General features: G+C 45.1%; 1 protein-coding gene across 1 annotated transcript in view; it reads right to left on the bottom strand.

The window, feature by feature from the left end:
* Positions 1-373: 373 nt before the first annotated feature.
* PGGT1B (protein geranylgeranyltransferase type I subunit beta) overlaps positions 374-15,337 on the bottom strand; it is a 39,265-nt gene continuing 24,301 nt past the window's right edge. Inside the window, 6 exon segments of the mRNA XM_084277987.1 lie at positions 374-804; positions 807-938; positions 4,505-4,613; positions 4,889-5,073; positions 6,408-6,453; positions 11,884-12,016. Of these exon segments, the coding sequence (XP_084134113.1) occupies positions 758-804; positions 807-938; positions 4,505-4,613; positions 4,889-5,073; positions 6,408-6,453; positions 11,884-12,016 (652 nt within the window). The 3' untranslated portion in view covers positions 374-757.

Here is a 15,337-nt window from a genome sequence, read left to right as displayed (position 1 = left end):
TTTCAGTGCTATGTTCCTCCATGATGGGACTGAAGTTAAAGGAGGCTTTGATGGTATAAATGACATCATAACAAATAAATATAGCAAAGGCACTGTGTGATTTAATCTTTAAGGCCCCTCCTAATCCAGGTTATTCTATGATTCTCCCATATTTAGCTTTCTAGGCAGCACAAGCACAGCTCCTTTCCTACAGGAACTCATGGTGTTTGACGAACACCACACAGATGTGCCTGAGAATGGTCAAGAGATTCAGAATTCTCTTGCATGAGAAGGGGACTATGTATAAAAAAAATAATCAGAGTGCAGTTGTACAACTTTAATGTATTGCAAAGGCTTGACTTCAGAAACAGGTTCTACCCAAAAATACGTCAGACATCGAGAGCATCAACAACTCCAGGTTCTGTGCTATACTGTATGATATGTAAACAGATTTGAAAATATTTCCCCATTATAGACTTTGACACAGTATGCACAAATTTAGAAAAATAAAATAAGAATGAAGTTTCAATGCCTCAAGGGAATTCTTAGAAGTAAAGCCATCTGAAGAGCCAGTTACAGTCTGACAAACTTCTATGTAATACAAATATCTCCTTTTTCCACAACGCAGAGCAACCTGCTGAAGGCAACTATCAAAGTGATGCCGGCAACACGGATCTGATTGCATGACTCCAGCACTTAAGAGAGCACATTGGTTATACATGGCTTTTAACCCTGGGCTACAATTATGCTACCAGAACTAAAGTCAAGTCTAAGTCAGTCATGTAGAGAGGTGTGTGTTGCCTGAGCACTGTTTAGCGTCCTTGATTTCCACATCTGATGAAGGTGGTGAAGGTGCTCTGAGGCTCTGGTGCTTATATTCAGGGCAGGATGGACTTGGCAAATGCCCGGTTCTCCAATTAGCGACAAACCACAGATCCCAAAGTAGGCGTGTAAAGCATCTGGAAGGGGGACAGAAAAGGCAAAAGAGAAATTACACCAGGTGCCACAGCCAAGCGTTCCCGTCTCCCACCACCCCGAATCATTACAGACACGGAAAACAAACAGCTCCTACGTTTGGAACTTGAGTTTGGAGCGAATGAATCCGTGTCTGCCCAAAGCCACCGGTGTGAAAGGCGAGGCTGCCATCTCTCTTGCCCGCTCCCTTGTACCTTTGGAGTGCTCAGGCCAAACGGCACAAGAATTTGAGGACCTGGAAATAATGTCTGCCTACAAAGCAATTTCTCTTTCCCCAAACAGGAGAACATTTTTGACCACTGACCCCATGGACAGCTGACTAACGAAACACCAAAATTAGTGCCAGTAGCTACCACACATCAAGATCTCAGAGTAGGAAAGAATCCTCGCTTTTCCTGAGAGAAAATCCTAAGGATAGGATCTGAGGAGGGCTTGCTGAGCCGTAACAAATGACCGCCACCAAGAAGGGATGCTCTTTTCCCCTCTCCAATGCTCATCCTGCTGCCTACCTTGTCGTCTACCAGCATTACAGCTTGCTGCAAACCCTCCATGGCTGAAAATTAACCCCAGCAGCAGAAAAATGGGGCATTTCTGACATTTCAGTGAATCAAATGGGTTTGCAGGAGATTTAGATATACAGCAAAGCCTGTGCAAAAAGGAGAAAGGACGTGTAGCTGGACTTGGGGAAGCTGGGGGGAAGAGAAATGAGCCTGCCTCTGCCCAGGAAATCCCAGGCTAAAGGGGGAACGAGGATGTGAACTTCACGTGCCCCTTACAAATGCTCAGCACTTTGTAACCTTTGGGAGCTGTCAGTGAATTCCTACCTGACTCAAATGGTACCGCAAGAAGGTTCCAGTGCAGAGGGGCTCTGGAAGAGCTTCTGCATATCAGCATTAGTGTGCAGAGAAGCACGCTTGGCAGTTCCAGCCCCTGCTGACCTTCCAGAGGGAGTGTCAAGCGGAGAGAAACTTCAGGAAACTTCATGGTACTGACCCCTGTGGACAGCTGCGCCGATCCACACGAAAACGCATACACAAACGGAGAACCTGTAAACAGCTTTTGGGTGGGATCAACCACAAAGTTCAACAGTTTGGCAAACCCACGCTATCTTCAGGCTCAAGTTAGTTCTAGTTCTATAAAACAGTAGTACTGCTACTACAAAGATATTCAGGAGATTATTCAGATGAAAAACACGTTAATAACTGAGACACAGCTTCTCTTTCAGGTATGAGACTGCGCTTGTGGGAAGCGCAGCTATGAATGACAAGGAAATCACAGCTCTGTGGAAATAATCTTTACAGTGCTGCATTAACACTCATTCTTCAGGTTAGAACTGCGTTAACTTCTTCATCATTTTGGAGCAGAATCTGACTGGAGGCCTGTTACTAGCGGTGCTCCCCAGGGCTCGGTGTTGGGTCCAGTCCTGTTTAGTATCTTCATTAACGACCTTGATGAGGGAATAGCATCCACCCTCAGCAAGTACACTGATGATACAAAGCTGGGAGGAGTGGCTGACACGCAGGAACACTGCGCTGCCATCCAGAGAGACCTGGACAGGCTGGAGAGCTGGGCAGGGAGAAACCAGATGAGGTTCAACAAAAGCAAGTGTAGAGTCTTGCACCTGGGAAGGAATAACCGCTTGTATCAGTACAGGCTGGGGGATGACCTGCTGGAGAGGAGATCTGTGGAGAAGGACCACAGGTAGGCCATGAGCCAGCAGTGTGCCCTGGTGGCTAAGAGAGCCAATGGGATCCTGGGGTGCATCAGAAGGAGTGTAGCCAGCAGGTCAAAGGAGGTGATCCTCCCACTCTACTCTGCCCTGGTCAGGCCCCACCTGGAGTATTGTGTCCAGTTCTGGGCTCCTTGGTATAAAAAGGACAGGGATCTCCTGGAGAGAGTCCAGAGAAGGGCTACGAAGATGATTAAGGGCCTGGAGCATCTCCCCTGTGAGGAAAGGCTGAATAAGTTGGGAATGTTCAGCCTTGAGAAGAGAAGACTAAGTGGGGACCTAATTAAAGTTTATAATTATCTGAAGCAGGGGATGCAGGGGGAATCAGCCAGCCCCTTTTCATTGGTCTATGGAGACAGGACAAGGGGCAATGGCTACAAGTTGGAGCACAGGAAGTTCCGCACCAACATGCAGAAGAACTTTTTCCCAGTGACGGTGAGAGAGCCCCGGGACAGGCTGCCCAGGGAGGGGGTGGAGCCTCCTCTGGAGATATTCAAGACCTGTCTGGACGCCTGGGAGCTGCTTTGGCAGGGGGGTTGGACCCGATGATCTCTTGAGGTCCCTTCCAACCGCTACAATTCTAAGATTCTATGATCTCTCCTTCAAACGTGAACACAGACTTAGGTCACAATCTGCCCCAGGAAGGAATGCTGCAACAAGGCCACCTCTCACAACGGAGCACAAGAGACAGCAAAAGCTTGCTTTATAGGAAACAGCAGCGTTCAGCCCGGAGCAGCACACAGATCAAAGGAGGGCAGCTTTATTAGTAGTTCTGCCTTTCTCAATCAACTGTTATCTCAAACAATCACAGCTCTGCTACAAGACAGGCAAAGGGACCTGGCACACGACGGGGCTTGAAACAGATTTCTCTCATTTCTAGCTCACAAAATAAATGGTTCATCAGATAAACAGAGATATTTCCTCCAAGTGGTACTGACTGATCTGTACAAAGCAGTGTAAATACAGCAAAGTCCTCAGGAATCCAGGGCTGAGTCTCGGGCCAGTGGGAGGAACACATCTATCACAAGCACTGTGTTCTCAGTGCGGGTCCACCTCGAAAACTCTTCAATTGCTTTCATCCTTTCCTTTTGAACCACAGGAAAGATCAGGGCCAAGATTCTGAACACACTCACCCTTGGCTACGGCTGACTTTGTATGTTGTTTGATTAGTTTGCAGACTCCCTCTTCCCTGAACAAAACGCCACTGAGCAACACTACGGGCGCGAGGTTTGTTTTCACAAGTTCCCAATACTTGTTGGATCCCAGCACCTCTTCAAATGATCTCAAATTAAAAGATCTGAGCATCAAGTTTCTCACTTCTACAAATGATCCGCTTCCAAAATGATCATGATTAACTTCCAGATATACTCTATCTAGTTGCTACAGGTAACTACCACCTGTAAATCACACTACAGAACCACGTAAATTTTGACTGTTCTTACAGGTGCTGACTTCCTCCCCAGAAGCTCTGAGGATTCCTTTATCGAGGAAACAAATGTTCTGAATTGCTCTGCTCAGACGATGTAGACAGACACCCACTGCATGGTGTTCCCACAAGTACAGGTAAACACCTGCAGAAAGGCTTGTCCAGCCCTAGGTAGCGATGCTCTTCTAGCAAGAGCCTGAGCAGCACCAGCTCCATGGCAGAAGAAGGGGAAAACGTACTTCCCTCTTTCCACTTCCTGCCTGAAAATCACATTCTATTCTAAAGGTTTTTTTCCCATTTCTTTGAAGGAGAATGAGGGGAAAACTGCCTTGGCACCTCTCCGAGGAAGCTCTCACTTACAACACGCTCACCATGACTGTGAAAAGGAAAGTTACCTGGATGGCTATCTGGCCACTTGGCAAATCCACCTACGAGGCGATCTTGAGTTGACAGGATGTAATTTCGGTTTTTCTCAAAGTTTGTGTATTGGAATGTGTTCAGGAGCTGAAAGAAATCAGACCATTGCAGTCATAAATCTTGCTGTAGTTGTAGAACTAACGCCAGTGCCTGTTGATGAGACAAGCCGCGATAGCAGAGACAGCACTAATCTGGTAAGCCTCCCCATCCTGCATTTTTGGGAGATGAGGGACCTTCCTGGGGATCTGTGCCAGTTCATGCACTTGTGCCAAACACGCAAGTCTTTCAAGCAAAACAGAAACACGCCACTTGAAGAAAGCAAAGCAGGTGAGTGACTGTCCTGTAGCTGTTCTGTACACTACCTTCAATGTTGCTCCCACCCAAAAAGAATAGCAGGTGTCTACGGGTTTGTTGGGTCGTCCCTGGTAGCCGTTCTGTTGCCTCATTATGCACCACCTTGTTATTCTCTTCAGCTCCTTTTGCGAAAAGACTTCCTCCAGTTTACCCATCAAACACAGCGATGCAATACCGCAAAATGTAGAGCCACCTGTGAAGAGAGGGTTGCTTTGGCAGTGCTTCGATGCCCAGATTTTGGCTGAAGCCTGCATGGCCTCAGTCAGAGCTCTGACCTGGGCCGTAACAATGAAATCAATGGATTTTTGCAGGGCTGCGATATTAACTTTAGGTGAAAAATACAAAGAAGAAAACCACTCCAGCTCAGCATGCCTGTCGATTTAAGGGAAGAGAACCCCTCAACTCAACGCAGCGCTTGCACGACTGAACCTGAATTCCCTTTTGGAAGCTGTGTTGCCTCGCAGTGCTGCGTAGCTGATGTCACACAGCAGTTCAGAAGTGAACTGCAATGTCACACCCCACGGCCTGTGGCGGTTGTAATACAGACAGACAGACAAACTCGTGTCCTCTGCCTGTGTATCATGGCCATCACTTTCTAAAGCCCATCCAGCTGAGCATGTACCTCGTGTGATAAAATCACAGTCTGGGAAAAGCTGTGAGCAAGCCGCTGAGATGCGACTTGGGGCCCAAAGTTCCTTACACGCCCCTGATGCTACATGACCCCAGGAGCTCTGAGGCTGTTCTTATTCTGCTGGTGAAGTGCAGCAGCAGCAGGCATCTGAAGCAATGCCCTCTGTTTTCACTAGCAGCCTGCACTAACGTAGTTAACACATTTGTTACATGTGTAGGGGTATAATTTAAGTTTGTCAGCTTTATCCGTCCTGGAGGAAGAAAACTATGCAATCCTGGCAAAGCTCAGCAGTAAGGATAAAGCTAGCAAAGAACTGCTAATAGAGTATTCGTCACACAGAACGCAATCTGACCACTACTCCATAGCATGGAGACATTCTGTTTAAAAATACCAGTCTCTTGGGGACACCCATCTTCACAACTGCCAACTACTCACCAAAAAGTAACTGCTGCTGCTGCTGCTGCAAAGATCTGAGGCCCCCGTGACTGCTGTAAACTACCGGAGGAAACGCTTCTAGGTTTTGCTAAGAGCTGCTGCAATTGGGGATTGTCAGGTGCACAAAATCTCTTGCAGCTATGTCCCAAGAGCAGCCACAGTACATGTGGGGAAGGTCTGCCCTGTCAGCAAGAGATGAGAACCACAGCCAACACCTTTCAGGAAGATATTCCTGAGGTATGATTGGTGGTGTCAGGATCCTAAGAGCGCACCTCGTCTACTACTGAACTGGGACGAAGGGAAGAAGACAGACTGCTATTCCGAGGCAGGGTTTGCATTTACTCCTCCTCATCCCACTTCCTTAGTCAGACAAGAGGGAAAGGCATGACATACCCTGCACCTTTTGCAGCCTTTCCCATCCCCATCTTAAAAACAGGCGCAGAACATTTTAACATTCTTACCGTGAGACTCCAGTCCAGCTCCCTGTGCCAGGCCGTTATCGTAAGACTGAAGGAAAAAACAACCCACAAACCCGTTACTTTGGAGCCAAATCACGTTTGCAGCCATTGCAACTTCGCAGTTTACTAGCAAAACGACCCTGGGACTGTAGCACCGCTTGAACCTCATCACATTGTGAACTTATGCTGCAAGAAGCCCCTGTCACAAAGCAGTTAGTGAATGAGCTTTGTGTCGATGCAGGCGGCTTCCACCACTTCCCTGGAGTTCACTGTAGTTGTGCCACGGTTGAAGCAGGTAAGGGTGTCTTTGCCAAAGGGGGAAAGCAGTGCGATGCATAGAGCTGCCAAAGACCCAAAATGCTTCTCCTCCCAAAAGAGGAAGCGGGCGTGTGATTCCAAACCACATGCAATGGATAACTGAAAGCTGCCGCTGCCCCAAAAGCTGCTTAACACACACAAAGACAAAACATAAGGTACTACTGCGCATAAAATACTCAAGAAGTGCTATATCAAGGAGCGAGAACATTGGGCTTTAAATAAAAGGATGACTGGGGAGGGGGCAAAGCCAGAAGTGAAGAGACAGTGGAGCACACTGCTGGACTAAACCGTCCCTCTAAAGCATTCCAATGAAGAAATACTTTCGCAGTGCTGAAAGAGCACTTTAAGTGAAAGAAAAAGGAGGAATGTGAGCCTGAAGAACAAAGCACCAAGAATGTTCCAGCACAGCTGTGTTACGAGCCGTCTAGGAACAGATGACATTGTACAGGTAGGAATAACAGTCCTTCTGCCCTAAAAATTCATCAGATCATTTTGCATGGTAAGTTGTTCATAAAGCAGGAAATGTCTGTTTTACAAGCGTGCATAGAACACTTTCTTAACAGTCACTGGCCACATACAAACTGGTAAGGAGGAAAAAACATCAAGTTTCAGTTCAATGACACAGGTCCCACACCTTCCACATCAACTGCCTAGTTAACGATCGGTTCACTTAGATCTGGTCAGTTAGGAAGGAATTTTACTTCCCCTCTCCAGGTGCTGCCTATGAATTTCTCACATCTTCTCCAAAACATTTAACAGTGTCCAGCAGACACAGGACATGTGGCCAGGGCACTGGTGGCTCCTGCAGTCCTGGCCAAAGAACAGCTACAGGAGCTACCATGTCTTTAGGAATGACCTCAGGGCCATTGTGTCAATCTACTTCCAAAGCTGATGTTGGGAAGGACAAGGAAGCCGAAGCACACACCGAAGCCACGTTAAAACCAGACTCCTCGGGTTTGGAGTCCTCGCTGCAAGTTGAGGCAACAAAAAAGCCTGAGACTGGAAACACAGTCTTCAAGCTGCCATTTGACCTTCTAAGGTCTGAAGCAGCCCGTTGAAGTAATCCCTACCAACGCCTGACTGCTGAACACACAGCGCACAGCTGCCTTGAACTCCTTGTGCTGCCTTTGGAGAAAGCAATCCAAAGGTGCTACCAGGCTCTGCGGGCCTATTAACGGCCCAGCAAAGGCAAGCTCATTAACAAAGCTATGCTGGCAAAGCTAATTAGCACTACAAACACTAACTGTGAGAGGAGTCGTTTGCTTTAGCTATGACAAACCACCTAGCTCTGGACAGAAGCTGCTGGGTGTGCATCCCAGGCAGCGCACTCCATTGGGCTGCGCAATCGGCCTGAAATGTGCCAGGCAACAGCTGAGCTGAGCTGGCCGGTGCCTCTTTCCGTGCGGACGGCAGCTGCTCACTGGGGGCTCAGAGCATTAAAGATTTAGGGAAATGTTTTCCCTTCTTTCTGCTCTTGAAAAGACCCAGGAAATGATACGCAAACGAGGCTCCACGACACTGCAGCGTGAGAACTGCGTAACTAAATACTGTCCCGGGGAAGCGCGTAAGTGCAGCTGGGCACAATCTCTGCTTCACACCCTACAAGTTTTACAGCCAACAGATTAATGTACCTACATTTGAAGAGGACTCTACGATCCTAGAAGTAGCGGGGTTCTCTTTAAAGCTTCTTGCAATACCTTCTCTACCTCAAAACCAAATTTGTTGTAAAACAGGCAATATTGCCAAGAGCCTGCTGAAGTCATTCAGAATTTCAGCATCTCAGTGTCTGGGTTTTTTAGGTTAGGGAGGTACCTGACTTTGCATGTGAAAGCCCCAAATCAACCTCTGCCCCTAAAAATTGTGTGACTGGAACCTATTTTATGGAGAATAAACCTGACACAGAAGTATTTTGGTCATCGATCTTGTGTAAACACTTTTTAGGCAAGTGATAACAGGATTCTGTATGAAGATTCTGTATGAAGATTCAATTCTTTTAAACTAGTTAATTTCGTGAAAGAAGCAACAACCTTGGTTCACATTCCAGTCTTCTGATGTTCTCAATGTGCCTAACTGCACACCCTCTCTCCCTCCTTCAGCTCTGTTGAATTTTCTCTCTCACAATTCTTACACTGCATCATCACTAGAGAACAAATGCCAAAGAATAAGCTAAAAATTCCAGGAGTGTATTACAAGGATTACTGTGCTTTACAGTCCCGTTGCTCCTGATCAGATGAGCTGCCCTTCACATGTCTGTTGATTTTTATAATAGTCTGTGTACTACCACTGGCTTCATGTATGTGCAAATGAAGTCCCGTGGCAGGGAAACCAAACCACACCTTTCTGCCACAGCACCTCACTACTGAGGAACGCAATTTCTTTTCCTTTAATTAATGGCAGTACCAGAACAAGGTAATCTTGTAGCCAATAGGGAATGAGCATGTGCAAGAAAGCCTGCAACAGCATTCACTGCATAGTTACCTACACAAGATAGAATACATGTAACAAGTTCAGACAGGATTTATTTTGAATTGCAGTACAAATGCTCAGGCTCTGGATGTAAACTGTAATTTTGGTTCAAGATCACTGCAGTCAGGAAATCTCCAGAACCGCTGCAAAGCTCCAAACTATCCCCACCTGCCTGCTGTACCAATGGTCTTGTATGATGCTCCCTAGCTCTTGTCTGAGGAATTACTGCTCCCTGCCCCACTTCACCTTTTCAGTGCTTCTCATTGCTTTACATACCTCTGTTCCACTCCACATCTCATATCCAGCATGAAGAGTCCTAGCAATATTAAATGCTCCTTTTACACAAGCTCTGACAATTCAACTTGACTTTCTTTGTAACCTTCCCAGTTACTATTCTTTGGGATGAAAACTGCACTGAAGCGTACAAAATGCTAGGAGCTGATGTACAGAACATGATGAGGAATTTGCTCTTTGGTTTTGTTCTCTATTCTTTCTTAGTATTTGATTTTCTTTTTCTATCTCTGCTAAGCTATCTGATTAAAGGCTAATCCAGTAAACAAAAGGATTAGGCAGGGAAGAACCATCCTGACCTGATCAGTGAAAAGTCAATGTCCTGGCTCAGCTGCTCCCTTAGACTGTGAAAGGAGAAGAGATAAATCATCATGCCTAGGTGTAACCCACCAAAAGGAGTCAGCATGGATCCCCTCACCCTGGACCCCAAGCTAACTGAAGTGTGCTACTAATTACTGACATACAAGGGCTCTTATGGGATGCAGTGGAAAAACCTCTGGGATTGTATAAAACTTGTTACAAGGTACTTTTTGGAGAATGCAGAGGGCATACACAACCTCCTATGGCATGGCTTAGGAAAGGATCAGTGGTGAGACAGGAAAAGATCAAAGCAGACTGGGGAGCAGCAAGCAAGGGAAAACAAGTGGGGAAAAGGAGATATAAGGTATGACTGTGAAAAAACTGCTGGTCCACATGCTTATATCACTGAGTGCTGCCCTTGATCTCTCAGTTGGTCCAAGACTTACTAACTCCCATTTTTAACTTCATTCTCTGGAAGCGTGCTATCTACTTGAAGTGTGTGTGTGTATCTGAATGCTAGCAAACTGTAGTCCCAAATAGCTGGTGAGTAAGACAGGTGGTCTGAGTACCAGCAACTAGAGGGCGAACATCCATCTCAGGGGCTCATAGGCTGACCTGCCAGAAGTGGGAGAGACACGGGTTCCAGGGGGACAGCTGTTGGACAGACTAACAGCACCAAGAATTCCCTTTTTTTTCCACTTTACCACCCTGCAGAGGGAAGTTGGGAGAGGGCACTGTGAGGACACCTGAATCCAACTGACCAAAGGGATGTTCTGTATGTTGTAAGCTCAATGCTCAGCAATAAAACTGAAGAAGGGGTGGAGGGAGGTATCTTTCAATGTAACTGGTGCTTGGAGATGGGCTTGGCATCAGTTTGCTTGTGAGAGGCAGTGAGAGGCTGATTTCCTTTCCATCACTTGGGTTTTTTTCTATTTTCTCCACTTAGCTAACTATTTCTACCTTGATCCATGAGTTTTCTTGATTTTGCTCTTCCTATAGGCTCCCCTGTCCTGCTGAGGGGTGTTGCAGAGCGTAAACAGAATAGAGATGTATTAAAAGCCAATGCAAGTGTGATGGTATGAAGTTTTGTTCATACTCTCAATACTTGCAGTATGCAGGTTAATGTCACTAATGCACAATGTTGACTTCACATTTTTTGAAAAGGAACATATGAAGAAAAACTGTGTTCCTAACCAGTCTATGTCAGTGTGCCAGAAAGTTTCTTGTCATGTAAAGTAAGAAATGCTTATGCATCTAACTACTTCCTTTAAAATAAACCCCAGTTTGGTCTAAAGGAGAAGATTAAGTTTGTTTCTCCCCAGTATTTTACAGTCTCACTGCTGGCTGCACCTACAACAACATACTGGTTTACATCAGTAGTTGTACATCATAATAAATTTGACTCTTTTTGTGGACTGGAAGAGTTTACTATCTATGTTTACTCACCTTCATGGTACTGTAGTTTACAAGCTGACAGTTTCTTTGAAAAACACTTTTATCTTAGAAAATGAAGCATAATTAAACTAATGAAAACATAATAAAACCCCTGAAACACTTCTGTTCCAACCAAATATGAAAACAGCTTGTGCAGACACAAAGAAAGTCTATACACTAATTTTTTCCTTCATTTCAACTATATAATACATAATCAAATGCATTACTCTAAACACTTATTAAGCTCGAACTTATATCAATAACTGTCTTTTCCTTTGATTCTGTATATTATTTAAAAAGCAGAACTACAGCTTATTGAAATTTGATATTTTATTGATGCAGTGTTTTATTTATGCTCTTTTTCTAAGCTACAGGAACATCAGGCCAAATTTTCTAAACACTTGCTTTTGATTTTAAATTACATTTTAAAGAAAAAAGATCAGATTCAATTTGCAGCCAACATAATTTTATTTGGTGTGTATCTGGCTAGTACACACATTACAATGAGAATACAAATGCAAAAAAACCAATGTACTTTTTAATTTTTAACTCACTAAAGTAGGAACAGAAATTACCAGAATACTTCGATCTGGATGGAGATATCTTTAGTCTCAAGAAATAAAGCTAGTGACTTTAAAATGTACTAAGAAATAACACCAGGAATACTCACCATACTTCTTCTAATGTAGTCTATTGCTTTTTTCATATCCATGCCTGACCAGTTATCGAGCATGTAGCAGATGCAGGAAGCACAGTACACGAACCTCATGTCATTCTCGCTTCCTTCCAGCACCGCACAGAAACTAGAAGAAAAAAAAGCTTCTGTCATTAGACACTATACAGCCAGGCATATCAGAAAATATGAAAAGTGGCTTAAGGAATTCTGTGACTTTTCCTTTCAAAATTAGTTATTTCTATTTACAGTATTCACATAAATATAACCTAAATATAACATATGCCAGATTTTCTCTTTAGAAGATATGATTTTAACCAAGACAAGCAAAATTTAAATAGAATTATTAACATTTAGGGGCCTAGGTGACTTTATTTCCAGCAATGTAATGACACTGATCTTTATTATTCTAAGATGTTCTTGCTTCCATTCTTTCCCTATCACAGTTTATAATGATGAGCAAGTTACTCACTTCAACATTTACTATTCTTGCTGGAATTCTTTGCCTTCCTAGAAAACTTCATAGCTCATAAGGCTTTCTTTACTGACTGCAACTTTAGGATCACGTATGTATAAATGTAATTGTTATTAGTACTGGTGAAAATAATATCCGATGCAGTTTTTTATTTCTTATGCCTACAACCTTTCCAAACTCGAAGAACACTTTAAATGTGGTGTACCTGGCTTACCAAGGTATTATTCTGTCCTCTCTGGGATACTTATAATGAAGATTAATACTGTGATTTGCTGCCTGTCAAGCCCCCATTTGGTTCAAAAAGCTAGTTAGAATATTTTTATGAATTAGCTATTTGCAAGAAGCCAGCACAATACAGTATCTTCGTAAGTCCTTCTGACAGATCTCTAAAAAAAGAAAGAAAAGGGTATGACAGCCTTTTAAGCATGCTGATCAGCACTATGACACTCCCTCTTTCACCCTGAAATTCAATTATGTACCCTGATATATTCTTGCATACAAAAGCCTCCAACATTTACTGGAAGAAACTTTCATCTCTCCTAACTGCAGTGGTGCCAGACCCTGCTCTTTGCTGCTGAGCTAGGGATTAATTCTGTTGCTCTCTGGATATGGCACAGGACATTCTGGGAAACCATGACACTTACGATCTGCCAGTAAGGTGCTTTACAATCTTGCCCCATCTGCAGTTGACAAATGCATTGTTATGCAGATACTGAGAATTACTGAGTCACAGAATGCTTAGGGTTGGAAGGGGCCTCAAAGATCATCTAGTTCCAACCCCCTGCCATAGGCAAGGACACCTTTCACTAGACCAGGTTGCTCAAAGCCCCATCCAACCTGGCCTTGAATACTGCCAGGGATGGGGCTTCCATACTCTCTCTAAACAGCCTCTTCCAGGGCCTCACCATCCTCACAGTAAAGAATTTCTTCCTAATGTCTAACCTAAACCTACTCTCTTTCCGCTTGAAGCCATTGCCCCTTGTCCTATCACAACACTCTCTGGTGAACAGTCCCTCTCCTACTTTCCTGTAAGACTTCAAATCACGTTCAGGTAAGGCAAGATCAAAATTAAAATATGCATCTATTCATAATATAAAAAGAGACAGCTTAATTATATATTTTAATTATCTTTAGTTTTGTTACTTTATGTGCGTCTTTTAAAACGATTCTATGATTAAGACTAGCATAAATATACTAGGGTAACAACAGAAAAATGTCTCCCTCATTCAGCTCACTTGCTGTTGTCATTCAGATAAGACTTCTTTGACTCAGACTTTGCTCTCCTCACCCCCCCTGGGTCAGTGGGCAGCAAGATAGGGCACAAGTGGGTAAAGTCCCTCCCATTATAGGGGAAGATCGGGTTCATGACCACCTGAAGAACCTGAACATATCTGAGTCTATGGGACCTGATGAGATGCATCCCAGAGTCCTCATGGAATTGGCTGATGCCATTGAAAAGCCACTCTCCACCATGTATAAAAAGTCATGGCACACCGGGGAAGCCCCTGCTGACGGGAAGAAGGGCAACATTGTGTCCATTTTTAAAAGAGATTAAAAGGACAACCCTCAGGAACTACCAACCTGTCAGCCTCACCTCTGGGCCTGGGAAGATCATGGAACAGATCCTCCTAGAAGCTATGTTGAGGCACATGGAGGACAGAGAGGTGATTCGAGACATCCCTTCACCAAGGGCAAGTCCTGCCTGACCAACTCAGTGGCTTTTTATGAAGGGGTGACCGCACCAATGGACACAGGAAAAGCAATGGATGTCATCTATCTGGACTTCTGTAAAACCTTTTACACAGTCTGCCACAGCACCCTTCTCTCTAAACTGGAGAGATATGGATTTGATGAGTGGACTGTTTGGTGGATAAGGAATTGGTTGGATGGTCACATCCAGAGCGCAGTCGTCAATGGCTCAAAGTCTACATGGAGACCTGTGACAAGTAGTGTCCCTCAGAGGTCTGTACTGGGACTGGTTTTATTTAATATTTTCACCAATTACATTGACAGTGAGGCTGAGGACACCCTCAGAAAGTCTGCAGATGACATCAAGCTGAGTGGAACAGCTGACATGCCAGAAGGATGCCATCCAGAGGGAAGTGGACAAGCTGGAGAAGTGAACCTCATGAGGTTCAACAAGGCCAAATGCAAGGTCCTTCACTGGAGTTGAGGCAATCCTCGTCATCAATACAGGTTGGGAGATGATATGACAGAGAGCAGCCCTGCAGAGGACTCAGGCCTGCTGGTGGACGAGAAGCTCAACATGAGCTGACAATGAGCACTTGCAGCCCAGAAGGCCAGTTGTATCCTGGGCTGCATCAAAAGGAGCGTGGCCAGCAGGTTGAGGGAGGTGATCCTACCCCTCTGCTCTTGTGAGGCCCCCACCTAGAATACTATGTCAAGTTCTGGAGTCCCCAACAAAAGGAAGACATGGACCTCTTGGAGCAAGTCCAGAGGAGGGCCACAAAGATGACTAGAAAGCTGGAGCATCTCTTGTGTAAAGACAGTCTGAGAGAGTTGGGGTTGTTCAGCCTGGAGACGGCTCCAGGGAGATCTTACAGGATCCCTCAAGTACCTGAAGGGGCCTACATGAAAGCTGGGGAGGGACTCTTTAGAAGGGCATGTAGTGACAGGATGAAGGGGAGTGGTTTTTAATTGGAAGGCGGTAGATTTAGATTGCATATTAGGAAAAAAGCCTTCACTGTGAGGGTGGTGAGGCCCTGGCACAGGTTGTCCAGGGAGGTGGTGGCTGCCCTCTCCCTGGCAGTGTTCAAGGCCAGGCTGGAAGGGGCTTTGGGCAGCCTGAGCAGTGGAGGGTGTCCCTGTCCATGGCAGGAGGGTTGGAATTTGATCTTTAAGGTACCTCCCAGACCTAACCATTCCGTGATTCCGTGATTCTAAGATGTTACCTCAAGACCTGGCTTTTTCACATCCTCCTCTGTTGGTGCAGGGAGAGTGTTTTTCATAGTCACA

The sequence above is a fragment of the Gallinula chloropus genome (genome assembly GCF_964237585.1).
Source record: "Gallinula chloropus genome assembly, chromosome: Z".
NCBI lineage: Eukaryota > Metazoa > Chordata > Aves > Gruiformes > Rallidae > Gallinula > Gallinula chloropus.
Note: the sequence above shows the minus strand (reverse complement) of the source record. Positions and strands in the feature narration are given on the sequence as shown.